This window comes from Torulaspora delbrueckii, chromosome 6 (genome assembly GCF_000243375.1).
Source record: "Torulaspora delbrueckii CBS 1146 chromosome 6, complete genome".
Classification (NCBI taxonomy): Eukaryota; Fungi; Ascomycota; class Saccharomycetes; order Saccharomycetales; family Saccharomycetaceae; genus Torulaspora; species Torulaspora delbrueckii.
The window spans coordinates 668,727-695,329 of record NC_016506.1 but is presented as its reverse complement, the minus strand read 5'-3'; the positions used below and the strand labels follow the sequence as shown (position 1 = coordinate 695,329).

The window sequence follows — 26,603 nt, the reverse complement described above, 5'->3', positions numbered from 1 at the left end:
TTTTTTGTAGACCATTTTTTGTGTCGCCTCAAGTGTCAGCATCAAATTAAATGGTATATGGAAATTTAACTCCAGTAATTTACAGTCAATATGGCTTGCGAGTTTCCTGTGGTCAAATACTGAAGAATAATGCATCATTCCGCTGCATTTGAATGGCAACAGAATCTCGCATCTCCAGCTAAAAATGGCAAAGGTGCTAGGCCAGCTTCCCAGAGCCAGGTAGAGTTCATTAAGCTGAGGAACCCGAATCTTGCCTCCAAGGGACAAAATAAACTATGGGCTAAAAAACTGAACGGCCACGCGACCCCTGTTGTTCAGCCACTGAAAAGACCAGAGCCAGTTTTAACACATACCAGACGTTCCCGTCGCTTGCAATTGAGCAATCATAGTATAAGAGGGCTAGGTGAGATAAATAACGATTTTATTCCTCCATCACCTTCGCTACAGCGTACTTTAGCTCTAGCCCCGGCAGATCCTATGGATGGGCCCAAGGTCTTGAGGTTGGCCGATGGAGTAGAGGTATTCATGTCCGATACGTCAGATTCTGGCACGGAAAACTTTGACTGTCAGCCATTCTTCCATGCTCATGATTATGAAAGTCGCTTGGAGAAGGATGACTATGAGTCAATCATTAATAAGATGATTCAAGGTGAAATGAACAATAAACATCCTCTATATCAAAGAGAATTGGAGTTTCAACAGCTGCAAAAAATGGTGGGTAAAAGCGATTATGTTATGTACTACATCTTTGGGATTGATAAGATGGGATTTTTCAAACTGAGAAGCGAACGAAATGCATTTCTGGAGAATGTATGTGATACTTATACGCATCCGTTGAGATATGGCGAAAGCAAAAGTTCAAGCTCGAGCGATCGAACAGATGGTGAAGATAATGACTCTCAAGTAGATGAAGAGCTAAACGCTAACCATTCATCTCATTCTTTAGTGTGATTTAGTTGCACGTAGATAGACTCTAATCAATTGCTGCACTCAAATTGTAAAATTGCCAACATTTGTAAAGTTCTTAACGTATTTCAGTTCATGCCAATCGGGCACTTCGCAAAGTGGTTCATTGAACATGTCATGTGTAAATCGCAGTTCTCCCATAACACTTTCGTTCAGCAGATATTCTGCATTGGACAAAACAGCCTGCCAAAGGTTAACGCTCTTAAGATTTTCGCTGCTCAGCCCAAGAGTTTGAAGCAGATTCGTCTGAAAGGGATCATCGTCTCTCATCAAACCGGAAAGAATGATGTTGCGACTGATCAGTCGTCTTGTGTCAATTTTTAAAGAAAGCATAACCTTTCTAATCAATAGCCCAAGCGGCAAATCATCATCGTCGTATGTTGCTGGATGCCCGGCATCAGTGATAAGGTCAATAATCGCTTCCTTGCTTGATCCCTTCTCTCTGAAAGTGTTGTTCAACCATCTTTCTGACCGCTTAGACAACATAATAGATCTGTCAACTATCCTCAGACCGATTATAGGCGTGCAGGATGCATATTTAGCTCCAACGTTGAGTACCATCGCATCGCTGATGGAGGTCGAGATACAGCACAATAAAGCGTTCGGTATAAACGTAATACTAGAGCACCCTAGACTCTTTATGAAAACCTCACAGAACTCTCTTTTCTCTGACATTGGGCACACAATATCTTCAATAAACAGCACTTGAGTATCCCCTGTGGTGGTAATCAGCAGCTCATTTAGGTATTCTCTAACGGATTTAAAGAGCTCTTCACCGCTTAAGTTGCCCTCTGAAGACGTATTGAGCTCTCTCAATGAATCAAACTGATCGGCTAGCCCAATCTCATAGCCACCTGGACCTGTGACAATTACCAGACAATCATCCATACAACTTCGACGCTTTTGCCTCTTTTATCAAAAGCGATAATCTCTTCTGATAAAATATCAAACTACTCTTGACAAAGTACATCAAAATCTCAAAGGGTAAGAATGGGAGCCATTGTATCGCTTCCGGTAAGTTTGGGGAGCTCATTCGTTGCATCTGGGTTAGGAGCATGTTGTTCTAATTTATGTTCGAAGACTGTGTCTTCTTTGGGTTCGTCATCCCTCGGAACAAGGCTTCTGTACGCTATGTGGTTGTTAATCAATTCCCTTGTCTCATGGATATCTATGTCATCCAACAAATCGATTCTGTGGCCCGGGAAGACTTGTGCTGCTACTGGAGAATGTGGATATTTCACTGTTCATAGGCTAAATTTCGCTCTGGGACTGATGCATTTAATACTGGCAATGACATTGGTTGGGGTCAAATCTACCAAAGATATTCGAGCTAGTCTTCAGAACTCTTGGTGGAGCTTGAAATTTCTAGTTTATGTTGCTCTGATTGTCCTTTCTTTCGTCATACCCAATGATTTCTTTGTATTCTTCTCCAAATGGGTGTCTCTTCCTGCCGGAGCTATATTTATAATAGTGGGTTTAATACTACTGGTGGATTTTGCTCATGAATGGGCAGAGACTTGCATGTATCATATTGAAAGTGATGATGAGAGTTCAACTTTTTGGAAACGGTTTCTTGTCCTGGGGACAAGTGCAATGTACACTGCTGCATTTGTGATGACAATAGTGATGTTCATCATATTTTGCAGAGGCAATTGTGCTATGAATCAAACAGCGGTAACCATCAATGTGATTTTAATCGTATTAGTTACGGCGATTTCGATACATCCAAAGATTCAAGAAGCTAATCCCAAGTGCGGGCTTGCCCAAAGCAGTATGGTTTCAGCTTATTGTACGTACCTGATAATGAGTGCTATGGCTTCCGAACCCGATGACAAGAGATGCAATCCGCTGATAAGATCTAGTGGGACGCGTAATGCCAGTGTTATTCTGGGTTCCTTGTTCACTTTTGTCGCAATTGCTTACACAACCACAAGGGCTGCTGCCAATAGTGCTTTCCAAGGGAGCAACACGAATGGTTCGATCTACCTAGGTGATGATGAAGAGTACGAAGGGCTCGGTACGCAATCGAGAAATCAACTACGTTATGATGCCGTGAGACAGGCCGTTGAAGAGGGTTCGCTGCCTGAAAGCGTGCTACATGACTCTACTTGGTTGGGGTCACCTAGCCCGAATGGCGAGAGTGCTGTAGATGACGACGAACTATCTGGGACCAAGTACAACTATTCTTTGTTCCATGCGATCTTCTTTATTGCTACGCAATGGATTGCAATTCTTCTCACGATTAATGTAACACAGGATGATGTTGGCGATTTTATACCGGTGGGCAGAACTTACTTCTATTCCGCAGTCAAGATTGGAAGTGCTTGGTTATGTTATGCTTTATACGGATGGACAATTTTAGCACCACTTCTCATGCCAGACCGGTTTGAGTATGATGCCTATTACTAAAGTTGAGGCTTTAACTGAAGACACTATTTACTGGTTTAAAATTAATAGCAAGTGAAACATGGATGGATTTTTTTGGTTTAATCCACATCATTGATCTGAGTCAGTGATACCTTTCTCACCAATGACATACACACATTCTCTTTCGGGCATATCTGGAGAGTCTTGCAACTTGGCAACTCTTTCTTCACCGCGACCTTTTCTCAACAGGATTCTAGTGGCTGAGGCATGTGCCAGCACATGGCCACCCACAGGTTTCCTACCATCAGCTGAGGCGAATAGCGCCGAGGCACCTGGATCGGATTGGACTTGATTAGTCATAAAAATGGCGATATTGAACTCTTCAGCGAGTCTATTCAATTTGAAAAGATGTTGGTTCAACTTTTGTTGCCTTTCGTTTAACTCACCACGTCCACAGTAGTCGACCCGGAAATTCGCCATGATGGAGTCCACAACGATCAGCCGATAGTCACCAGAACTCAACTCTTCTCCCAGTTGCTCAGCAAGTTCCATCTGATGCTCGCTATTAAGTGCTCTTGCATAAGATATATTCTCCAGACACGCTTCAGGGTCCAAACCGTACCGTTCAGCGATCTGCTTGATTCTCTCTGGACGGAAAGTACCCTCAGTATCGATGTAAGCTACTTTACCCTCACCACCACCCATTTCTCGTGGCAATTGTGCTGTAATGCAGAGTGTATGAGCCATCTGTGTCTTACCACACCTGAACTCTCCAAAAACTTCAGTAATACTCATCGTCATAATTCCTCCACCCAGCACAGAATCCAGCTGCTTCGACCCCGTCGACAGCGCAAAAACCTTTTGTCTAATGTCGAGTTGGATAGTAGCCGGAATGAATCCAACCTTGATAATTTTCCCTGCAGCTTCTTTTATCTTTTCCACCTTCACCTCACTCAAACCTTTGATCTTGGCAAGATTCCTTCTAGTTGTAGAAAGCACAGTCTTATATCGAGTTAATAATCATGTTTCTCCATACTGGCACCTATCTATACATACGTTTATCGTAAATATACCACTAGACTTCAATTTCTGTAAGTCTGACGCGTTAATCCCATAGTTTTGCATCTCATCAACGCCAATGACATTGGAATGTCCTGTCGAATCAGTTTCAACTTCAGTGGTAGACATCTTGGGAATCTACTTGGCTCTGTATGGAAAACTGATCTTCGACGGGAAAGATCTTCAACAAGACTCTTGGCTTTTTATACTATTGAAACCTCGGCGGCTAAATATTTACCCGCCTGGGTCCCCTAATTCTTTCTTCAAGAGATATTAAAAGCAGACTATTCTAGCCGCCAGCATTCTCACCAACCTGAGAGGACTTATGTACTCCTCAGCTGCAGCTAGCGATTAGTATGAATGGACTCAAGACTGATGGAGCTCCGGTAGACTGAAGGGAAGTTGAAGATATTATTCTCGAATTTCGAGAGACTCCCATACTACACCTGGGAAATACATTTACAGCCTGAAGGATGGCTTATTTATCAATCAGTTGAATCGTTCCTTATGTTTTGGATCTCTTTCAGGTACGTTTTCTCGTAGGGCGGCGCGCAGATCGCTTTTAAAGACACAAAAGAACTTCAACAACCATTAAACATAGGTTTGACAGGTATATGCTCACTAGAGAATGGGTTACAAGGTCTGAAAGGCCAGCGTTTGAGGTATAGGATAGACTGAGAAGCGGATTTGTGGAATGCCTCTCTCTTCTCAACAGGTGCTGGACATTATATGCGACGAGGAAGAGTATGTCAGATGTACAAGCCCCAGCTCTATTCCCAATGGGACAGAGCTTAAATTCTTTAAAATTCCCAGATTCTCGTTTACTGCGTTTCGCTTATCACATACATCGCCGATAGAGCTTTCCTTGTGCTCAAAAGTTGTGTTGTTGGGTGGGGTCCCAGGGCAATGGTTTCGGGAAAGGTCGAATAGACTATGGAATGCTACTTCTTACATAAGTAGTAGAAGAATGCAAAAAGATGCGAATCATATACTCAATCATGGATATCGTAATTTTTACAGGAAAGGTAAGGAAGAGCTTCGACGAGCGGTTTCTGGAGATACCGATTTGAGCGAAAAGGATAGGTTAAAGTCTGGACCACCGTCGGTTCCGCCTTCTGCAGGGTTAAGCAAGGAAAAATCACGTACTTTAGCAGTAGTACCGACGGTGGATACTGTTGAGGATAACAAGAAGTCTCCGTTTCGTGCGATGAGGCATAGGAAAACTGTCGCAGTACTGCCACCTGAAGATAGTGGTCATGATCATTGGTCATCTTCAGAAGATGAGTATTGTAAAAGAGCTTCGTCAGTAATCTCAGCAAACGAGCAAGATCTCTTACACGCTACAAACAAAGAATTAGAAACTCCACGAAGATCTTACTCAGATGGTGAATCAGAGACTCGCTTTACCACTTGCCGAACACCGAACCATGATTTTGAGATAAAGGAAGTAGAGAATGCAGAAACCCGAAGCTCTATACAGTTAGAAGCTACACGTTCGGATACGAATCCGGGTGGTTCAGTGTTTGATAAGACGTCGACTACGGATGCTACACCGACATCATTTGTTGAGTCGTATGCTTTGTCCACTTCAGAGACCAAGAAGGGACAGAATACCGGAGCTGGAGCTAGAATACGTTTTGCAGATGTGGACCAGCTGAAGTCGCCTCAAGTACTGCGAAGAGCCGAACAGCGAAGAATTGTTCGATTGAAGCAAACTCGTAATTCGAAAGATGCAGTGCCTTTGCAAGTTATGGCTGCCCAGCCTTACGAGGTTGATAATCCGGATAAACCGAATTACAAAAGACATTTCAAGACTGAACGTTTAGCAGCCAAGAGAATAGGCCATGTTGGTACGAAAGCTCAAGTTAAGGTTAAAAGAGGAGCACTAGACATTTTCAGGGGCGATTCCTTATCGATTGGCCGTTTGTTTAGGAATTTGAAATGTGGCAACATTGTCAGAATGGAAAAGATGTTGGTAATGGTGAAAACAGCAGTCAATCAAAAGGATCCTGTGATGTGTTTTTCACAGGATGAACCGTTTGATACAAGAGTATCTGAAAGATGGAAAGAATATATCGTGGTTGCCAGATCGACGGGTAGAAATGATTCATCTTTACTGCTTCAATTTTATCACCATCGAAGAGTACCGAAGCGGAGAAGTAAGCAAAAGTCCATTGCATACGGATCTTCGTTGGATTTTGGGTTGGATCATGTGTGCCAAGTAGGTATATACAGCACATTGGACAAAACTATCTATATTCAAAAACCGGACGAAAACTATTCTCACTATCAGAATGAAGGACATGTGAAGTGCGATGATTTTGATCCTTTAAAGATTTATATCCTTAAATGTGGCACCTTACTATCGTCAGGCAAATGGTATAGGTTGCTTCGAAAGGCCACTAATAGTTCACAGGTTTGCGAAAATGTCAAATTAGAGGTTCCTGGAGCTGACATATCTCTTGATATGAGGTTTGGGGGGGATTTGATCAAGAACCTAGTAGATATTGAAGCTACTGAGAAAGATTGGCTAAAAGTTAGCAGTCTAAACAGAGGTTATAGAGTTTTGCAGCATCCATTGATGAGATACATTACTATCGCTACCTTTGAGGAACTGAAAAAGGCAGGATTTCTTGACCTTATTGAGAATTGGGAAAGTGCAAACGTTGTTCTAGGTTGTGCTTACAGGCATTATGATATGCTGCGATGGTGCTCAAGCAATAGGAGTGATACGCTAATGGAGACCTTCTGTCTATTTCCGTCGCATCTCTTGGAATACAGGCCTTACGTCCCATCTCCCAAAAACATCCGCGCTGATGATGGTTCCTCGCTGACTGAACCAGTTCCTTTGGAAGGATTTTTGATAAGGCTCACCAACAAATATGGTCTCGAGAGAAACAGGCTACGTGCATTCTGTTTCAAACCGTCCTATTTTTTCACCAGTGAAAATTTCCTATTCTTCATGTCCTCCTACAAATCGACACCTCCTCTACCTCTGGAGCTTACAGAGTTAAACATGAAGGAACTCGTTCAGAAAAAAGAAATGCTCGATTCCTTACCTCAAGTTTATGAACAAGATCCGTACCCTATCGATCTGGATAGTCATATCAGTTGGTTAAAGGATGAAATTTCACAAAAGGAATTTAAGCCACTCGACTTGTATGCTTTCAACAGCTTTAATAGAAGAGTTTTACAAACTCTCAGAGCGGAGGGGCTGATTGACCTCAGAAATATAGCAAAAATTTATCAAGGCTCATCAGATGATTACAAGGGCTCTGAAGTGAAATACACATTTCTTCATTTGGGAAGACGCACATTTTGGCGCACCGAGAGTGGTAATCTTCAAGAAACAAGTGCATCTATACTATATCTTGTGACTACAAACAATTTAGTTCTGAAACTTATGGCACCAAATCCCGAGATCTGCCATCAATGGAAGACAAGACTAGAGGCACATACGAGATACTGGCAGTTAAAAGAGGCGAAAGACACCGAAAAGATTTGGCGCCTCAAGATGCAGAATTTACAGCGACTGAATCTCACCGAAGTAGAGGAATCGAACATAAGTGAGGCAACACCACGTTGGATAACGAATCGTGGAATGACGGACGCAACCATTTACAATGTAAACACATTATGTGAACTGCGGCCTTTGCTTCACAAGGGAATACTATATCAAAAGCCGAAGAAGCATGCCACTTTCTCGAAATATGTGGTCGTACTTATTCCTGGTTTCTTATTATTGTACGATTTCTTTCACAGATCTACTACTGGTTTTGCCAAAGAAGTCATTGACCATAGGCATTATTTGACAATATCGATTTCCGATTGTTACATCTATTCGGGCTCTACAACGAAGCTTGATCTGTTAACTCGTAGCGGTAAAGTGGAAGAGCTCAACGCTCAAAGTAGAACCCTTCCTCGCGCGTACAGCGATGGCTGGACATCCTCCGAAGACGAGTCTATGAGATGCTTCACCTTGTGGTTTGGCAAGAAGAGAGCTATGTTCAATCGGACGGAAAAAGCCAATGTAAAGACACCAAATGAGCCACGTATCATAGATGAGAAGGAAAATCTAGAAAAGAACCCCAATCCTTTCCAAACGGTCAGTAGACTTGGAGTTAGCGGCAAGGCGATGGTATTCATGGCCAGATCTCGGCAGGAAAAGAACCTATGGGTCCTGTCAATACTTTATGAGTTGGAAAGACTAAGACGACATGATGAAGGTCTTAAGTAAATTCAAGTTCTAAGGATGTGATGATATATAACAAATTAATATTCTTCTTTAAAACCGTTATCCTCATAAATAATTGTACAATTCATTTTGTCGTCCAGCTGTCTCAGGAGAAGCACTTTTGCCTCTTTGCAACTCTCGAATTGCGCTCTCGATATCTTCGAAAAGAGGGTCCCAGCCCCTCTCAGCGCGTTTGGCAGATTGGCTGCCAGCTCTCTTGATCCTCGAAGTTGCAGCCTCCTGTTCTAGATTAAGTATTTGGCCGTCAGTGCTGGTTGGAATCTCATGTTCCAGACTAAGACTCCTGGTGCTGTTGGCCTCGTCAGTGTCCGATTCTATCAGGACGGTCTTCATCGTTTTATAATGGGACTCTGTTTCTTCATGAAAAGGTTCATCCTTTTTTGCTTCACTTTCTTCTTCATCACTGAAATCGTCATCATAATCATCGTCCTCATCATCATCCCCAAAAGCCAAGCTAAAACTATAACTCAATGCTTCAAGAATTTGATTCCATGAGCCAACTTCAACCAGTTCTTCAATTCTTTTGCTGTAGTCCACATTCAACAATAAATATCCAATCTTGACTTTAAGTTCATTAGGTCTCCTTCTCCCGACACGAGCGAATGGTTTATAGTCCATAAGTAGACATGATTTGTCTGACTCCAAGGAGATATCCGATATTACAGCAATTCCAATGTTAGCGGTTATATTCCCCGGATAGAATGTATTCTTCAGCCATTTGGGGTCAAACCTGACAGTTCCATTGTTATCCTTCAATCCAAGAACTCTATCTGAAGTGGTAAAAAAATCCTTGGCGAGCGCATGATTCGCAACACGTCCTTCCTCATTTACTATGCACACTTTGAGATCTCGATACGTAAGGCTAAGTGCCCTTACGTTATTGTAAATGTCCAAAGCCAAGCCGTTATTAGTTTCTTTCAAGTTCCACTGCAACACGACGATCAATTCGTCGGGCCTATCGCGTTTCAAAGATAAGATGGAGCTTACTGTGGTCATAACGGTTCCTATAGTATCGCGCTTGTTCAGTTCATTTCCAATGACAGAGATACGGGTACCTCTTCTAATGATGACACTGTCTGAAGCCTGCAGACTGGCCAACGAGTCGCTCATCGCTTGGTCACGATGAAGTGTAGACGTGAAGTTTTGCTCATCAAACACCAGTTCCTGGTTCAACAAACCGGATATCCACTTTTGAATAATCTGTGTAGTTTCCGTGTCGAGACTTTCTGTCAAATACAATTCCTGACACCGTATGGTACACTTAAAAACAGACTTTTCGACAGTCTCGACTTTGACGTCTGAGATCGGCGTAAACAGCTCAAGGTCTTGCAGGAGCAATTCGGGACCCTCACTAACCAGATCAGCCACGGCCAGCGCGGTTTCGAACAAATAGCAAGCGCAAGTGGTAAAATTGACACCATCCCGTGAAACAGCCAGCTTATCAACTAATCTTAAGTTCCCATATTGTAATTTATCTTTAAAATTTGCGCTCAACACTGCAATGTGAGATGCTCGTAAGTGCGAAAGGTCTGCCACCGACTTTGCATCGCAGAACGAGTTATCCTGAGATATAATAGAGTTCAAATCAGCCACAGAAGGTAGTAGCGGTCTCTTGCTAATCTGCCGTACCTGCGGCGTCGACAGAGAGAACTTCTTGCGTGGTCTTGAATCGATATAACGCCCCGAAGCCAGCGGGACTTGAACATCAGATCTCGTACTTCTTGCAGTCGCTGGTACCAGACCAGGCCGTAAAGATCGCGACCTAATGAGGTACTCCGAAATAAGCTTGTCCTTAAAATCTCTATTCTTTGGTAAGCAACGGACATCGCTACCACACATCTTGCATTTGGGAAACATCTCCAGGATTTCATCAGCACCCCTAGATTCATCGAACGAAACCACTAGGCATTCCTGGTGGCTTATATGACCACACTCCAACTCGATAATCCTTTCACCACTACCTCTTGTAAAAATGGGCTCATCGCACACTGTGCACACACTATTCAGAAAACTTCTCTTGGGAGTCCTCGGAGGTAGGTTGAATGTTGGTCTGGGCAGCGAATCCGTCCTTGATGGAAAAGGTCTCGTTGGACTAGGCCTTCTTTCACTGAACGGGGTCCACCACTTGCCCTTAGATGACGGAGGTGTCAAAGGACCGCTGGAAGAGCTCTTCTTGGGAGTCTGAAACTGAGGTTCCCTTTGCAATGCCCCGATGTTTGTCAATTGGAAGATAATACTATCGTTTGAGCTCATTCTATCGCTGTTTTAGCTTCTTCGAAGCGCAAGGGTTCATGTAAGCTCGCGGAGTCTTGAAAGTATAACACTATATTTAAGAATATTTTAGCTAGCTTAGTCTCTGAAGGCGAAACCATTTTTCTTGAAGTCCCAAGTATCTTCCTTGATTCTTCCTCTCAAAGTTTCGGTCTCAGTGCCCTTGACGTAGACATCTTCGAATAAGATAGACATCTTTGCTTCTGGAGCAGGGTCTTGATCAGCTAATTCGACTTGCTCATCGACATATTTCCTAGCAGCCTTGTCGTAAGCCTTAACTTCATCTTCTGTGGCAATTCCCAGTTGCAACAAGTGCATCTTTAGACCAGCAATAGGATCGTTCTTAGATCTCATGTGCTGAATTTCGTCTCTGGTTCTGTAAGTAGTACCTGGATCGGACATAGAGTGACCACCGTATCTGTATGTCTCGTATTCAAGCACTAGTGGTCCGTTGCCAGAAACACACCAGTCCTTCGCAAACTTTGAGGCTTGGTAAACAGCTAGGATATCCATACCGTTAACTTTGAGACCTGGGATGTATTGACCACGTTTGAAGTATTCGGTCATAGCAGAAGAACGAGCAGCAGAAGTACCCATACCGTACTTGTTGTTTTCACAACAGAACACAACGGGCAAATTCCACAATTTGGCCATGTTGAAAGATTCAAACACTTGACCTTGGTTAGAAGCACCATCACCGTAAAGGGTAAAAGAGCAAGCATCTTCATTCTTGTATTGGTGAGCAAAGGCCAAACCTGCACCTAGAGGGACTTGCGCACCCACGATACCATTCCCACCATAGAAACCTGGGGCATACATATGCATAGATCCACCTTTACCATAGGAAACACCAGAACGTCTCCCCATCAACTCTGATAAGACATTTCTCACTGGAGCACCACGCATATAGGTATGGCCGTGACAACGGTACGAAGTAATGATAGAATCACGCTTTGTGATAGCATTTTCGATACCAACGGCGATAGCTTCTTGCCCCACCGACAAATGACAAAACCCACGAATCTTCTTGGCCTTGTACAAAGCATCACAGGCCATTTCCATTCTTCTGACAATGATCATATCCTTGTACATTTGCAACAAGGTACCCTTGGTAGTCTCGTACTTGAGTTCTGGTACTTCCAGCATGTACCCTTCGAACGAGGACTCTGGTAAGGAAATCTCGACCACATCAGACTCTCCAGCCGCCACCGCCAGCGAACGACGGCCCAGAGGCCTCATTGCCTGTCTCAATCCACAACGTAACATCGTTCAAATGTTCTTTTAGACTCGTTTTGGTGTTGAAATGGTTGATATGAGTTGGGTACTCCTTATATAAAGTCAACTTCTGACAAACGGAGGTTAAAAAACGCCGTCGTAATTAGTGATATATGGGGTTTACACACCAAAGACACCAGGAAAGTGAACAAGAGGTCGTCTCTCTGAGTCTAGTACTGCGATTGAGCTGGAGGAAGAGCTTAAATGAGTTCAAACGGGGCTCTGAAAGCTGTTTTAGACAAAGTTTTATCTTTTTGTTGTTTGACCGTCTTAGATGAGTGAAAAATTGGTGAAAAATCGATGAGCTTGAAGAAATGCGATGAGATGAACTATAAGCTTCATTCAAGCTCTCCAATTAGGTCTTTAGGATGGATTTAGCTGTATCTAGGGAGGATTCCGAGGTGCTGTTGAAGGACCGTAACGTTCTGGGTCCGCAGGTGGTCGATAAGTACCGTGCAGCTGGGCAAGTTTGTCAAACTGCATTGCAATATGTGGCTGGGTTGATCGACGATTCGTATCACAAGGGTCAAGCAGAGCGTTTACCCACGATCAGTGAATTGTGCTTGCTTGGGGATGCGTTTGTCATGCGCAGATTGGAACAATGGTACGCTAATAAGGTTAATGAACGAGGTATCGCACAACCAATGACCATCGATGTGGATCAAATAGCCTCTGGCTGGAGTCCCGAGATTGATGATCAGGAAAACATCAAGGCGTGGAACAAGAATGCAGATGGATCTTTTGCCTCCAGTATTGAAGGGATTTTGAGACCGGGAGATCTGGTCAAGATATCGCTCGGTGTGCATATCGATGGTTATACTTGTCAATTGTCACACACACTTGTTATTTATCCACCAGAGGCCAATGGCCCATTGCTTGGTGGGAAGGCAGATGCTGTTGCAGCCGGACACATCGCTATGGAATCTGTGGTTGCACTGTTAGCATGTGCTTTGACTCCAGAAAAATTACCAGCTTCATTGGGCTCCAAAGAGGTCACAGGTAGTACCATTAGAACTGTCGTTGACACAATTGCTCGTGGCTATAACTGTTGTGTCTTGCCCGGTTCGCGTGTGCGTAGAGTCAGAAGATTCTTGGCTGGTCAAAATGAGGGTATCGTCGCTGAACGTGAGTACAAGGGTGTTGCATGGACAGAATCTCACCAGGAGGCTCAATTACTTGCCCTAGTGGATCACAAACAGGAATTGACTGTGGCTAGACGTACTACACAGGCTCACACTTCAGCTGTTCCTTCGGATGATTTTGTCGTCATGCCCGGTGAAGTGTACTTGATTGATTTGAAGATGTGTTCATTGAAAGAATGTTCTAAGAAAGGTCTTGTCACTTTAGAACCGGTTGATTCTTTCACTGGTAAGTCACACCGTGGTGATAGAGTTGTCGCTAGAGCCGGAGCTTACGTTAGAGATTTTGCCCAGTCGCATCATTTGAAATTGAAGACTTCCAGACATTTATTGAGTAGCATCGACAAGCAAGGTGTTTATCCATTCAAGCTTGCCCATTTGTCATCACAGATGCCTGTTAATGGCTTAGACGATGAAGAATTAAATGCTTTGAAACAGGATTTGAAATCTTACAGACTTGGTATGAGTGAAATCTCTAACAACTACTTATGTGTCGATGTACCCACACAAGTCTGTAAATGGGTCCCATGGGATCACATCTTAAAATCCACCAACTCTAACGGTAACTTGAGTTACGATGCTACCGCTACGTTGACTTTGCCTGGTCATGAACTGCCGTTGCCCAAGCTAGGTATTTCTGCATTGAAATTGAAATCTTTGTTAAACTCCACAAACGAGACCAAGGCCCTACCAGTGGCTCGTGAGTGTTCTACAGTGGTTCTATGTGATACAGACGTTAGCACTGGTGACAGACCAGAATTGTTAAGATTAACCGGTGGTTCGAAAACCTGCCATCCAAGTTGGATTCATTCAGAATACGAATTGGACAATACAAACTCAATCGTTCAGGGTATCTTCCAGCTGTCGGCATTGACCAAGGATCACAGATTCGGTCTCCTATTGAAGGAGACTCAACCGATGAAGTTTGCTCGTGACGAATCGATGCAGATGTAAGGTCCTAAGACTATTTGTAAATTAGTGTATACTTTAGATATCGTCTAGATAATATCATCATCATCACCTTCCACAGCGATTGGAGAACCCTCACCTCTGAAATTAGCTGGTTCTTCAATCTGGGGTAAAAACTCAAAGACTGTGTAAACCACACCCAATAGGAAGGTCAATAGCGAAGTTAGAATCTTGAAGACCCCACCAAACCCAAGCAGGAAACTGATTAGGATATAGACCACTCCTCTACCGAGGAAACTGAAGTAGAAAGAGGCATAACGGTACAAATTCGAAGGAATGTTAAACTCTAGAACAACAATCGGGGTGGACAACACTATACCAAAGATTGCCAACAAAAAAGCATTGAAGTTGGAAAGGATATAGGTCAATTGTGAAACTGAAGCGATCAAGCACAATGAGCCAATAGTCAAGTTGGCAATTTTAAAGAACTGTGGGGGTACTGGCATCTTTGATTTTTCTCTGGGGGCTTCAAAAGTTAAAAGTTAAGGTTTAGTCAGTTTCATAACGATTAATCCATACAAAGGTGCTATTTATAATCTATTCAAAGGTTTTATAGCTGTTAAAAGATGGTTCAACTGTCGCAGTTGGGCACACAAAACAAGAGATTTTAAATAAAAGAGATTTCTTGGGGGACATGAAGAGACACGAATTTCATTAGATTATAATATTCTCGTCTAAAGTAGATCTTTAACCCCTATTCGTAGTAGTTGCCATCTATTGCTTTGGAGCTTGACCTTCAGTTGGAGCATCAGTGGAAGCTGCTGCAGCAGGTTGCTGTTGTTGTTGTTGTTGTTGTTGTTGTGATTCATCTTGACCAGCTTCAGACATATCGGAAGTCCACAAAGTTAAGTTATCTCTTAACAATTGCATGATCAACGTACTATCCTTGTAGGATTCTTCTGATAGAGTATCAAGTTCTGCGATAGCATCGTCGAAAGCTTGTTTTGCCAAATGACAGGCCTTATCTGGAGAATTCTGGATCTCGTAGTAAAAGACAGAGAAGTTCAAAGCCAAACCTAGACGGATTGGATGAGTTGGGGGTAGTTCGGTGGTTGCAATCTCTGAAGCAGTCTTGTAAGCCTCCATAGAAGCATTGGTAGCCTTTTCTCTCACATCACCACTGGAGAACTCTGCCAAATAACGGTGGTAATCACCCTTCATCTTATAGTAAAAAACTTTGCTTTCACCACTGGTGGCACTTGGAATCAAATGAGAATCTAGAACAGACAAGATATCATCTGAGATCTTAGTCAACTCAGACTCGATCTTTGAACGGTAAGTACGGATCAATTTGACTTGATGTTCAGATTTCTCCTTTGATTCTTCTTTCTGCTCGATCGAAGAAACAATTCTCCAAGAGGCACGACGAGCACCAATAACGTTCTTGTAAGCCACAGAGAGCAAGTTACGTTCCTCAACGGACAACTCTTGGCCAGAAGAAGCCACAGACTTCATGTTTTCAACCATCTCTTCATAACGTTCGGCTTGTTCGGCCAATTTGGCCAAATAAACGTAATCTTCACGGGATACAGACATGGTTCCTTAGATAAACTTACTAAAGGACAATTGAACTTGTTAGTAAAGAATTTCAAACTGCCAAGTGGTTTAAAAAATTCGACTTTTGTAAAGAAAGGAGTGAGAAAGAGGGAGAAAGAGAGAGGACGAAAAATAAAACAAAATACCCAAAAAAAAAAACAAAGACACGGAAAAGTTAATCTTCCCTATCGTTCAAATCAGTGATCTATCCGATTCCCGTTCTTTGTAAATGAACCGGGAAAAAAAGACAGGAGTAAGCAGGAGTAAGCACACACACACAACAACCTGAATAAAAAAAAACTCCAGCCTCCCCCCTCCACTCCCTTTGGGCCTCTCTTGCAGAATGGATACTTCCAGTAAACTCTACTACTCCCCCGGTCCGCATGACAAGCAACAACCTCAAGCTGCGACCAATGGAAGCTCACCCGAGAGAGAGGAAAGAATAGGAGCGAGAATGTTACCCTTGCTTGTACGTAAAGAGCGATAATTCTTTAGTGGAGTCCCAAAATTAGTGGAGTCCCGTAAATAGTGGAAGCCAGAAAGTCGAGGCCAGGGTGGCGGGTCACGTGATGCACTTAACAACAACAAGGTTCTCTTCTCCCATACCATAGTGCGAATTTCGAATAGTAATAGTCGAGGTAGTGATAATGGTAATAAAACATACGATACAGTTCTTGGTTGGATCTTTGACTAGTTGATTGTTCGAACAACTTTGTTGAAAGCTGCTTGCTCGTCTTATATATCAGTTAAGAGCTGGAACCGCTGAGGGGGAGTGGTTTGTTTACTGGAACGATTGTTGTTTAGTCGATTCTTGCTGTACATCGGTGGCTAAAAAAGAAAAAGGCCGAGGGGAAAATGCGAGTCGGCGCCGTCTGAAAGGCTAGGCACGTGGTATTGTTGGTTGGAACTGTTCGGTGTGAAACTTCTTCGAAGTGTAACTTTTCTATGGTTCTATAGTGTAGTGGTTATCACTTTCGGTTTTGATCCGAACAACCTCGGTTCGAATCCGGGTAGGACCTTTTCTATCTTTTTTTTTAATTGAAAAAAATTGTTAGCTCTATATGCTCTTTCTATCTACTTCTTAGTATGTGTCAAGATCTTGGAAGATGAGTGACTTCTCTTCCAGATACTCGATGTAATCTTTCCATAGCGAGTCTCCCTTGCGGAACACTTCACTGTTACCAACTAACACCAAACCGTTCTTGGCTCTTGTCAATGCGACGTTCATACGTTTCTTGTCGCTTGCGAACCCAATACGGTTCTCCTTGTTGTTTCTAACGCACGAAAAGATGACAAACTCTTTTTCATGACCCTGGAAAGAATCGATCGTCGCCACGTAGACTCCGTTGATGATGTTAATGGTATTTTTCTTACCGTTGGAACGACCTATTCCTGCATCGAGTAAATCTGCTTCGTCCAATTCTTGTTCCATAGCTATCTTCGCGGGGTTGACCACATCGTCATTGACCAGAGTCTCAGAGATCAAATCTCTCTGGGCGGAGTATGGGGTGATCACACCAATCTGGTCGTTCTTGACACCTTTGTCCATGATCAATTTGTAGATGACTTTCAAGATGGCATCACATTCGTGACGATTGTTGTAGGTGAAACCGCTCATGCCTCTTTGGCGATTAAACACTTTACTCTCGGGTCCTTCGTTACAATGGTAGTAATATAGGGGATACTTGATGGATTCCCAACTTTTTTGCTCCTCAGTGACACCATTCTTTAATTCGCCTTGGTAAAACTTCTTGATTGGGAACTCACTGATCTGTGGGTGCATTCTATACTGCGTGTCGAGCATGTGCGGTTTCTTGTAACAACCGTTTAACAAAACCCTCTCGAAAAGTGACATCTCCAATTGTGGAATGTTGCTGAAACTTGACAGTTGTTTCTCATCACCGACAAAGACAAAAGTACGGATACCTGGTAACGAAAGGGGAACGAGAGTCGATGCTTCGGACGACTGTGTTGACTCGTCCATGATCACCACAGGTAGCTCTTGAATTGCTTTCAATTGACGACCACCAGCGGCAATGTTGGTTGTAAATAAGATTTGTGCCTGCAGCACATGTCTATCGGAAATATTGTTTTGTTGTGTCAACAATTTACTGAATTGATTCTTTGAAACGTCCTTGGATCTACCACTGCGCAGTTTTGCAATGTTTTCCTTCATATCTGGGGGCATTTGGTCATAGACAATGTTGTGCAGACAGATCTTCCCCAATGGATGTTCATTGTTGTATTGGGCCTCTTTGCCCTCAGAAACAATTCTCAGGATCTTGATATCTGGCCGGTTCACCATAAATTTCTCTGCAATATTGTCAATTGCAATATTCGATGCAGCGACACACAGGATTGGGAATGAGTGGAAGTTCTTGATCATTTGCAATATAATCTCCTCGATGGTCGAAGTTTTACCTGTGCCCGGTGGACCTTGCAAAATTGTTACACTGTTGTTCAATACGTGTTGAATGGCAGATTTTTGAGAATCATTGAAAGTGTCTTTTGAGAATTCAAGTCTGTTTTGGAAATTGATTTGTCTGATTGGTTTTTGACCAAGAATCAGGTCGATAAATTTGGGATTCTTAGTCCGAGTCATTGCAAAGAAGATTCTACTCACTTGAGCAGAACATGGTAAGATCTTAAACGCATCGTTTGCACTTTTAACGGGTAATTTTGATCTATTCCATGGATATAACTCCAGGAGTACGGTTAAAACGTCACGTTTGGTGGCAGTTTCTTTCACGTAAGCGTACCACACTTGCGATTCGTCCCTTTTGCTCAAAATGAGAGGCTGCTTATTGACAAATGGCAATCTGCCCAACTTGGCCAAATTGGGTGGCAACAGTTTGTCGAGTTCCGGATTGTTCTTCATTTTCATCGTAACGACAAATGATATTTCCTGTTGATTCTTTGGCCATACGATTTGGAAATCATGAAGGAAATCATTCTCCAATCTCTGTTCCAAAAACAATGCATATGAGTATTCATTGAAATAAGTCTCCAAATCTGGATACTGCATCTTGGGTACATACTTGGTGAACCTTTGAATTGGCTCACCTTCTTCAAACTCTTCTGTCCCATTTTCGGCAGTTTGAGGACCCTTTTCAGTGACTTTGTCTACTGGTAATTTGCTTGATGGTACTGACTTTCTATCATCTTGAAGCTTGGACGCTCTGCCAGATTTTTTTCCATTCGTCTGTGACTTGTTGCTTTTCTCTTCCTTGATATTCAACCTGGTTGTCCGAGGTTTGGAGTCACTCGCGCCCTTCCTTGCTGCTAGGCTTCCCTCTCGTTTTGATGCCCCAAATTTTGGCCTAGGTTCGGATGAGCTCACCCTTTTACCTGATCCTAACTGGCTCTTTTGTGTGTTAGCCGGTACTGGAGAGTCAGCTTTTGGTATACCGGACTTGGTCTTTTGAGTGTTAGCGGGCTTAGAAGAATCGATTCTCGATTTACTAGCTATGCCTGGCTTGCTTTTCTGTGTGTTGGCTGGCCTGGGAGAATTCCTTGATTTATCTGCAATACCTGATTTGGTCTTTTGCACGCTGGGTGGCCCGGAGGATCTGGTTCTGGGTTTGTTAGCAGTTTGGGCTGAACCAAATCTTTTCTCTCCCTTTGATGGGCTATCAGTAGTACTTGCCTTTAAACCCTTGAAAGATCTCAGACTAGTGTTACTATCACTTTCAATCACGTTGTTTTGTTTCTTAATTTCATATGCCTTCTTTGCAATTTGCTCATGGACCGTCAATGGTTTCTTCTCGCGAGGTTTACCTCCCTTTTCTGGCTTCTTAGCTCCCCTGCCTCTACCCACTTTTCTACCACCCTTCTTCTTAAAAGTCTTGGCATTCGACGGTTCTTTAATCCCGAGGTAGAGATATAAGAATCTCCCGCTATCCTCAGAAATGAAAGAACTTGCCTTCTGAGCGGGAAGATCACTCAAACATTTGTTACACAAAACCTTTTTTGTCTCGTTCACATTAAGATGAGCTTCACTACCGCAACTCTCACAGCTACAATCCCTAATCTTGAGGTAACTATTCCAGAATTTCAACAGGGACCCATTCGCTAGGGAATAACAAGTACTGGGTCTGTCTGCAGCAACGTATTCTTTCCCCAGGCATGAGTTACACAGCAATGACATATCCTCTCCGCCAATTCTGATGATCTGCAACTGATGTATATTCTTATCCTGGCACTCTTCACATTTTACCTCTTCCTCACGAAATGCATCTATGATAGTCTTATGGCGAGTCGAGGACAGGTGCTTTATCATGGCATCACCATCCAGGGTCTCCATACAGGTCATACACTGGAACATAGACATATTAGACCACTTTGAGATGAACAATTAAGTGGATATTAAAGTTGCTTGCACTCTCGATGGGCTAACTTTTCAGTTCAGCTGTTATAGTAGATGAAAAGTTTCAGTCACGTGAAATAGTCGATGAACAAGCTCTCATCTAATTGCAGTCCACTGATGCCTTCTGGTCAATTCCTAGCCTTGCCACACTTCAGTCTTTAGTCTCTCTTCTTCCGCTGTTAGCCTGAGTGAATCAAGAATTCGCCGAAATGGTGAAAGTTGGCGAGGCAATTTATTATCATAATTTCCAGTCTAACCTTGAAATTAACTTATTGATAATCAGACAAACAATCGTGAGAGCCTAAAATCTTCGTGGCTGCTTCACCTCATCTCAGTGACGAATTGTTCCTCGCGCTCACTAGGGGCTCAAATAAACGCGATACTACGCACTTGACATAATTAAAGGCTCAGCTCATTCAGCTCTTAGCCTAACAATGATTTAGCAAACACTAGAAGAGACAATCGAGCCTTTAATCAGCTCGACCAGTACTTTGAGGGTGTTGATTGTTGATAATTCTTAAATAGCTTTGTTACCCAGCTTTCTGTCTTCAAATCAAGCTAATTATAAGTGAAAAGCTGAGATTTAAAGCTACAGTCCAGTGCTACTAAAGCCTTCAAGCAAGTGACTTTTACTGTTATACTGGTTCCTCGGGTGTTGAAAGATGAGTTCTGTGTTGACTAGAGTCAGGAATTTTCTAAAATCCGGGAAAAGCTTTGCTCTTTTGGGAGAGGATGGGACTGAGACGGACAACATTGCTCATGCTAAGACTATATCGTTTGGAGAAGATAAATTCTCGCTAGAAGAACCTACAGAATTCGAGATAGGTGGTGGTCACGTACCATTGAGGGTGATTGTTCATTGTTGGCTTCATAGAAATTCGAGTGCAGCAGACTATTTGGCTGATTGTCAGGAGAAGCAAACTACCAACGTTTCCTTCTTACAGAGAAATGATCTGATCAATTGGTTGTCAGGGAATTCTGAGTCTTCACAATATATCAAAACCGTCTCTCCAGATCAGCAAAAGACAAATGGCGAGGCACAGGCAACAGCTGAGGAAGACTCCACAAAAGAAAATGGGAAACCAGAGGATGCGGTCCTTGCAGAAGCTCTAGCGCATGAAAGACCTCTATTAGATCACAATTCGTCTTTACGTGGTAACAGGCTGGTTAATTTGGGGTATCTAATCAAGGATGCAGAGCTAAAACTTGTACAATCCCTCAAGGCCTCTATTCGTTCCAAGAAATCACAAGGCGCACATGGACGTGTAGCGAAACCCGGTGCAGTGTCGAAAGGAGGTCCACGTAAGGAACCGATCATTCTTATACCTTCGGCAGCCTCCTCTGTGTTCACAATGTCCAATATCAAACAATTTTTACAAGACTCTCAGTATTGCAACCCTAGAGAACTCTCAGCGGCTCATTCAGACCTAATTACAGTGGATAAAAAACTCGACCGTTTTACGAAACCCATACGGTTTATTGTTGTGAACAACACTAGAATGTTTACGAAGCCCGAATACTGGGATAGAGTCGTCGCGGTCTTCACCATGGGTCACGCCTGGCAATTTAACAACTACCAATGGAATACCCCACAAGAACTATTCCAACATTGCAAGGGTTACTATTTCCATTTCACAGGTGATTCAGTGCCCCAGCACGTACAACAATGGAACGTACAGCAAGTTGAACTCGATAAAAGTAAACGGTTCAAAGATATCGAAGTGGCTCGATTTTTTTGGAATAGCCTCGAGAAGGAACTGGTAGCCAGAGGCTTCCACTAGTCCACGTCAATTAAGTAAGACTGATAGTCAAATGTAACAATACCAAAGGCATCAACTATTACTGTTAGTATTACTAGTAAATACCTGTTCATGTCACGTGACGCGTGTTAAGGCTCGAAGCGACTGACTCTTTGTGTAAAAGATCTTTGAAACAGCTCAGTAAGTTCAGAAACGGCTCTTTCCCAGATCTCTAGCAGTATCTGGTATACTTCGTTAATCTTCGGTTGTCTCCCTGCGCTGGTACGTTGGCATTTGAACGTTAATTGATATTTGTTGTCGGACATAGTGGGATGTTTAAAAAATACAAGAATCAAGATCTGGATATGAGTTTTTGGTGGAAGAGGAATCCCAAAACCCCATTAGACCATGTTAAATTCATTACAGAACAATTGAGCAAGATCGAGTCATCTTCGACACAGGATAGTAAACGTAAGGCCCAGGAAGAATGTTCCAAATATTTAATGGGTACAAAGCATTATATTTTGGGGGATACAGAGCCCCATCCGACTCCGGAGGCTATTGATGAGCTTTACATGGCTATGTACCATGCGGATTTTTTCTATGAGTTACTTGTGCATTTTTCAGATTTGGAATTTGAAGCCCGGAAAGAAGTAATGCTTATCTTTTCTATCTGTCTAAGGCATTCAAAGGATAACAAGTTAGTTACTGTGGATTATCTGGTATCCCAGCCTAAAACCATTCATTGTATGTTGGGGACAGTGGAATTGGCATTACAGAAGAAAGGTGCGCACGATGTATTTCTCGCGGTTGGTAATATGATAATAGAATGCATCAAATATGAACAACTTTGTCGCATAATACTGAGAGATCCACAGCTATGGAAATTTTTCGAGTTTGTGAAACTGGGCAATTTTGAGATAAGTACAGAGTCCCTACAAATCTTGAATGCAGCATTCACAACCCATCCCAAATTGGTTTCCAGTGAACTTCTTTCTCACGAGAATAACATGACCAAATTCATACAAAACATTAATAAACTAATGGCACACGGGAGCTATGTAACAAAGCGGCAGAGCACAAAATTGTTGGCTTCGCTCATAGTAGTAAGATCCAACAATCAATTTATGAATCTCTACATCAATTCACCAGAGAATTTAAAGCTAATAATGACCTTAATGACGGATAAATCGAAAAATCTACAACATGAAGCTTTCAACGTTTTCAAAGTCATGGTGGCGAACCCAAGGAAATCAAAACCTGTCTCAGATATCCTAATGAAAAATAGAGACAAACTGCTGAAATATTTTGATAATTTTGGAATCGATTGCCGTGATGCGACTTTCCTTGATGAAAAGGAGTTTATCGTACAAGAGATTGAGTCCTTACCACGTATCGTCTCATCCAATGCGGAGGCTACTGTGCAGGTTTCAGGTTCTCCTCCAAGAAATGATTGAAAAATTCGGTAGGGTGTTAATACATTAGAATATATACCGGACCTTTTTTTTGTCTTGAATATTTATTTTTTACGACTAAACGTTATATGACAGTAAGAAGTAAAACCACACTATTTGACAGACTGCTCAATAGGCCAGTAAACATTCCTGTGATAAAAAATCCCACTGACTTGTTCATCTATCACTAGTTCCCCCTTTTCGACAGTATCCTGCAAAACCTCCGTCAAAATTCCAATCGTCCATGAGCTTGAAGTTCCCTCGTTCAGTAATTGAGTAAGCTGTAACAAATCACAACCCTTTTGGGAACCTGTCAATTCCAAGATTTTCTCCTTTAAAAATGCAAATGAGTCTTTCGATGCCAGACATAAAACCCTCCCATTAATTCGAATCAATTTCAGATCTTGAAGATTCAATAGTTCGAATCTTTCACATGCTTGTCTCATCTCCTCCGGTGATATCAAACCAGTTCCTATTCGCATTGATTTATTGTACATAGCATATAAATCAACTAGCGTCAGCATTCCGTATCCCAAGTGTTCCTTGTTATCCTTAAATTCTGAGACTGCAAATTCGTAAATCTCACGGGCAATCTCGTCTAGAAACGACGATTTGTTGCAGAATTTTTCCCTATCGATAATCAGTAGTGGTTTTTGAGCTTGCTCGCCCATCAGCTTGACTTTATGTCCGGTGTATAACGTTTCGATATCGTTAACCAGGGACATTAGCTTGTTAAGATCCGTTAAAGCACTGCTGAAAAGGATATCATTTCTCAGCAGCTGAGTTTCTCTACTGTCCTCCAGGCCTGCTATTCCAATTTTACTTAACTTGGTCTCTAGGAAAGGTAGGGACTTGGTGTGCTCATTGTCATTCACCGGTACTCCATTGACGGAAACCAGATTCTTGTTGTAAATTTGTATAGTTTCTGCCTTTTTCAAGTCTTCAATGGCCTTCTCTGTTGCCTGACCGAACAGTAAACCATCCGACTTACGGAAACTCACCTGCACAAAATTCGTTGACTGACCACTATCAGGATGTTCCAACTCCAAATGAACTCTGGAATCTTTAAAGGCTGAGGCTGAATTGCAATGTTGTTTGCGTATGCTGGCATTCGGAATTCTCGTCCCACAGATCTCACAATTGCTGATTTCAGGATGATTAACAAATGTGCAAGCTGGACAAGCGTTTTCCTGTGCAACCGCATCTTTCTTTGCATTCGCAGATTGCTGCTTGAAATTTGAAGATACATTAATGGAATTCTTAGTCATCTCATAGTCAGCCGGAATACCACAATTTACACATATGGGCTTTGGATCAGTTTCTTCCGAAAATATTCCACGAGTCTCATTTGTCATCATACAAATCGCACATACCCATGAGCTTGTAACGTTCTCAATGTTTGTGTCCTCACTGGTTCTGGTCTGACCGCTCTTTAGGAACAAGATCAGTCTAGCAGATCTTTTCAGAAATTTCGATGAGTATTCCAGTGATTCTATATCATCCAATTCAAGGCAAATTGAGTTTTTAGTTGGTTGCAAATCATCGACATATATAATCCTCTGCGATGTGAGGAATATTCTACCCTTTTGGCGGTTTAAAACCTTTGATTTATTATGGTACAAACCGACCATTTGATCGATGAGTATGTCCTTTTCATTTTCTCGAAGAATAGGCTGACCAGAGGCAGTTACCTCCACGAAATGCCAACAATCCATACCTGGAAGAGACCGTGGCAACTTGACAGAACTCGCTAATTCTTGATATCTTGTATGATTTGTTGGGGACTGATTTCAACATTGAATAAAAAACAAAAAATATGAGCGGTAGGAGAATCGAACCCCTGTCCCCACCTTGGAAGGGTGGGATGATAACCACTACACTAACCGCCCAGTGGATTTGATTGTTTTATTTGATTGATTGATCGGTGGTATTGGGTATTAGCAGCTTAGGCAATAGATGCCTACACAAGACCTTTTGAATGTTTCCTGTATGCAAGCTGAGCTATCCTCAATTATGGCTAAAAATTGTCAGAAATACAAGTTGATATAAGCTTATTCACATATCTGAATGTCTTTGTGGTTGCTTAGGATTAATGGCTAACATGCGGGTTTCAGTGCTCTCTGAACCAGATCTGATTCGCTACGCGTTCTAATCCTTCTGGACTAGCGTCCTCGAAGTGATCGTGTATATAGCGCAGAAGATCTTTACATGTATCCCAGAAGGAACTATACATGCGATTTATTGGATAGTTGGAATAAATCTAAAGAAGCATCCCAGTAATTCACATAAAAAAAGCGAACATAGCATATGAATTACCACACTGGCAAGGAAGTAATTTCGTTGCGCCGTAGCTTGAAAGCCAAGTCATAAAACCTTCAGTTTAGGTATATTGAGCGGGTCCTCTGCTTGAATAAAAAAAAAAATGCATATTAATTGCGGCCTCTCAGGGTGCCTTGTGTATCCACAATAACTATTTTACATAAACCACTTGATCTTATTCTTCTTCTGCGGCAGCTTTGACCATATCCAGGAACTTCTCCTTCGATACCTCAGTTATCAGTTGCTCCCTCTCGGGCACATTCTTTACGTCCCCCAGGTTCGCCTCCACTTCTTTTGTTGTGCTCACTTGAGTCGAGAGTATGGCGTTGAAAAGCTTGACAACACCCTTTCTTGCTATCTTCCTCAACTTAGTCTCTTTTTCGAGCAGAATTCTGATCTCACCGCCAGCTTGTTCATCGGTGGCCATGGGGATGATCTCCTTCTTCCTAGCCTTGCCTAGTTGCTTCTTTTTCTCTACTAGCAAAGCTCTCTTGGCCTGTTGATCTAACTTATCCGAATCATTCTTCTTCAGCACTTTCTTATTTCTTGCCATAATAGGGTCCTTCCTATCATATGCCTTCAAATGAGATGAAAGAATGGCATTCACAGCACTGGAGAACTCTGCAGAACCATCATCATGCTTACTCTTCTTCGATTTCTTCTTCAATGGAAAGTCGTCACCTTCTTCCACTTCCTCCTCCACTTCCTCTTCAATCTCCTCTTCCTCAGAACTGGCATCTGAGCCAGTCTCACCAGCCTCATCGCTTATCACTGGATCAGCCTTTTTCACAGGTACTGCACCAGATTGGGCTCTTTTTTTGCCCTTCAAAGGTCCCACTTTCACTTTATCACTCATTGCAAACTGCCGTCAACACCAATAAAGTCAAC

The 26,603-nt window shown here is 42.5% G+C and overlaps 15 protein-coding genes and 2 non-coding genes across 17 annotated transcripts; 7 read left to right on the top strand and 10 right to left on the bottom strand.

Moving 5' to 3' along the window:
• Positions 1-129: 129 nt before the first annotated feature.
• On the top strand, positions 130-951 carry ISC10 (Isc10p; the record flags this gene model as incomplete). The annotated part of the gene is made up of 1 exon (XM_003682353.1): positions 130-951. The coding sequence occupies one exon, from the start codon at positions 130-132 to the stop codon at positions 949-951; it is 822 nt and encodes a 273-aa protein (XP_003682401.1).
• Positions 952-990: 39 nt separating this feature from the next.
• Positions 991-1,854, bottom strand: ARP10 (Arp10p; the record flags this gene model as incomplete). Its single annotated transcript, XM_003682352.1, has 1 exon — positions 991-1,854. One exon carries the CDS (start codon positions 1,852-1,854, stop codon positions 991-993), a length of 864 nt encoding a protein of 287 aa, XP_003682400.1.
• A 102-nt stretch (positions 1,855-1,956) lies between these two features.
• On the top strand, positions 1,957-3,375 carry TMS1 (Tms1p; the record flags this gene model as incomplete). The annotated part of the gene is made up of 1 exon (XM_003682351.1): positions 1,957-3,375. The coding sequence occupies one exon, from the start codon at positions 1,957-1,959 to the stop codon at positions 3,373-3,375; it is 1,419 nt and encodes a 472-aa protein (XP_003682399.1).
• An 87-nt stretch (positions 3,376-3,462) lies between these two features.
• On the bottom strand, positions 3,463-4,521 carry DMC1 (recombinase DMC1; the record flags this gene model as incomplete). The annotated part of the gene is made up of 2 exons (XM_003682350.1): positions 3,463-4,335; positions 4,390-4,521. 2 exons carry the CDS (start codon positions 4,519-4,521, stop codon positions 3,463-3,465), a joined length of 1,005 nt encoding a protein of 334 aa, XP_003682398.1.
• Positions 4,522-5,086: 565 nt separating this feature from the next.
• SPO71 (Spo71p) lies at positions 5,087-8,629 on the top strand (the record flags this gene model as incomplete). Its single annotated transcript, XM_003682349.1, has 1 exon — positions 5,087-8,629. The coding sequence occupies one exon, from the start codon at positions 5,087-5,089 to the stop codon at positions 8,627-8,629; it is 3,543 nt and encodes a 1,180-aa protein (XP_003682397.1).
• Positions 8,630-8,692: 63 nt separating this feature from the next.
• STE5 (Ste5p) lies at positions 8,693-10,900 on the bottom strand (the record flags this gene model as incomplete). The annotated part of the gene is made up of 1 exon (XM_003682348.1): positions 8,693-10,900. One exon carries the CDS (start codon positions 10,898-10,900, stop codon positions 8,693-8,695), a length of 2,208 nt encoding a protein of 735 aa, XP_003682396.1.
• A 96-nt stretch (positions 10,901-10,996) lies between these two features.
• Positions 10,997-12,184, bottom strand: PDA1 (pyruvate dehydrogenase (acetyl-transferring) subunit E1 alpha; the record flags this gene model as incomplete). Its single annotated transcript, XM_003682347.1, has 1 exon — positions 10,997-12,184. One exon carries the CDS (start codon positions 12,182-12,184, stop codon positions 10,997-10,999), a length of 1,188 nt encoding a protein of 395 aa, XP_003682395.1.
• Positions 12,185-12,561: 377 nt separating this feature from the next.
• On the top strand, positions 12,562-14,286 carry ARX1 (putative hydrolase; the record flags this gene model as incomplete). The annotated part of the gene is made up of 1 exon (XM_003682346.1): positions 12,562-14,286. The coding sequence occupies one exon, from the start codon at positions 12,562-12,564 to the stop codon at positions 14,284-14,286; it is 1,725 nt and encodes a 574-aa protein (XP_003682394.1).
• Positions 14,287-14,330: 44 nt separating this feature from the next.
• On the bottom strand, positions 14,331-14,747 carry TVP15 (Tvp15p; the record flags this gene model as incomplete). Its single annotated transcript, XM_003682345.1, has 1 exon — positions 14,331-14,747. One exon carries the CDS (start codon positions 14,745-14,747, stop codon positions 14,331-14,333), a length of 417 nt encoding a protein of 138 aa, XP_003682393.1.
• Positions 14,748-15,015: 268 nt separating this feature from the next.
• TDEL0F03700 (uncharacterized protein) lies at positions 15,016-15,837 on the bottom strand (the record flags this gene model as incomplete). Its single annotated transcript, XM_003682344.1, has 1 exon — positions 15,016-15,837. The coding sequence occupies one exon, from the start codon at positions 15,835-15,837 to the stop codon at positions 15,016-15,018; it is 822 nt and encodes a 273-aa protein (XP_003682392.1).
• Positions 15,838-16,784: 947 nt separating this feature from the next.
• TDEL0Ftrna3Q lies at positions 16,785-16,856 on the top strand. The gene has a single exon. It is a non-coding gene; the product is annotated as a tRNA-Gln (tRNA).
• A 62-nt stretch (positions 16,857-16,918) lies between these two features.
• ECM32 (RNA helicase) lies at positions 16,919-20,167 on the bottom strand (the record flags this gene model as incomplete). The annotated part of the gene is made up of 1 exon (XM_003682343.1): positions 16,919-20,167. The coding sequence occupies one exon, from the start codon at positions 20,165-20,167 to the stop codon at positions 16,919-16,921; it is 3,249 nt and encodes a 1,082-aa protein (XP_003682391.1).
• A 698-nt stretch (positions 20,168-20,865) lies between these two features.
• On the top strand, positions 20,866-21,984 carry CDC73 (Cdc73p; the record flags this gene model as incomplete). Its single annotated transcript, XM_003682342.1, has 1 exon — positions 20,866-21,984. The coding sequence occupies one exon, from the start codon at positions 20,866-20,868 to the stop codon at positions 21,982-21,984; it is 1,119 nt and encodes a 372-aa protein (XP_003682390.1).
• Positions 21,985-22,274: 290 nt separating this feature from the next.
• Positions 22,275-23,399, top strand: HYM1 (Hym1p; the record flags this gene model as incomplete). Its single annotated transcript, XM_003682341.1, has 1 exon — positions 22,275-23,399. The coding sequence occupies one exon, from the start codon at positions 22,275-22,277 to the stop codon at positions 23,397-23,399; it is 1,125 nt and encodes a 374-aa protein (XP_003682389.1).
• Positions 23,400-23,509: 110 nt separating this feature from the next.
• Positions 23,510-25,111, bottom strand: VPS36 (ESCRT-II subunit protein VPS36; the record flags this gene model as incomplete). Its single annotated transcript, XM_003682340.1, has 1 exon — positions 23,510-25,111. The coding sequence occupies one exon, from the start codon at positions 25,109-25,111 to the stop codon at positions 23,510-23,512; it is 1,602 nt and encodes a 533-aa protein (XP_003682388.1).
• Positions 25,112-25,213: 102 nt separating this feature from the next.
• TDEL0Ftrna3G lies at positions 25,214-25,285 on the bottom strand. Its single transcript has one exon. It is a non-coding gene; the product is annotated as a tRNA-Gly (tRNA).
• Positions 25,286-25,890: 605 nt separating this feature from the next.
• RRP15 (rRNA-processing protein RRP15) lies at positions 25,891-26,571 on the bottom strand (the record flags this gene model as incomplete). Its single annotated transcript, XM_003682339.1, has 1 exon — positions 25,891-26,571. One exon carries the CDS (start codon positions 26,569-26,571, stop codon positions 25,891-25,893), a length of 681 nt encoding a protein of 226 aa, XP_003682387.1.
• Positions 26,572-26,603: the final 32 nt, after the last annotated feature.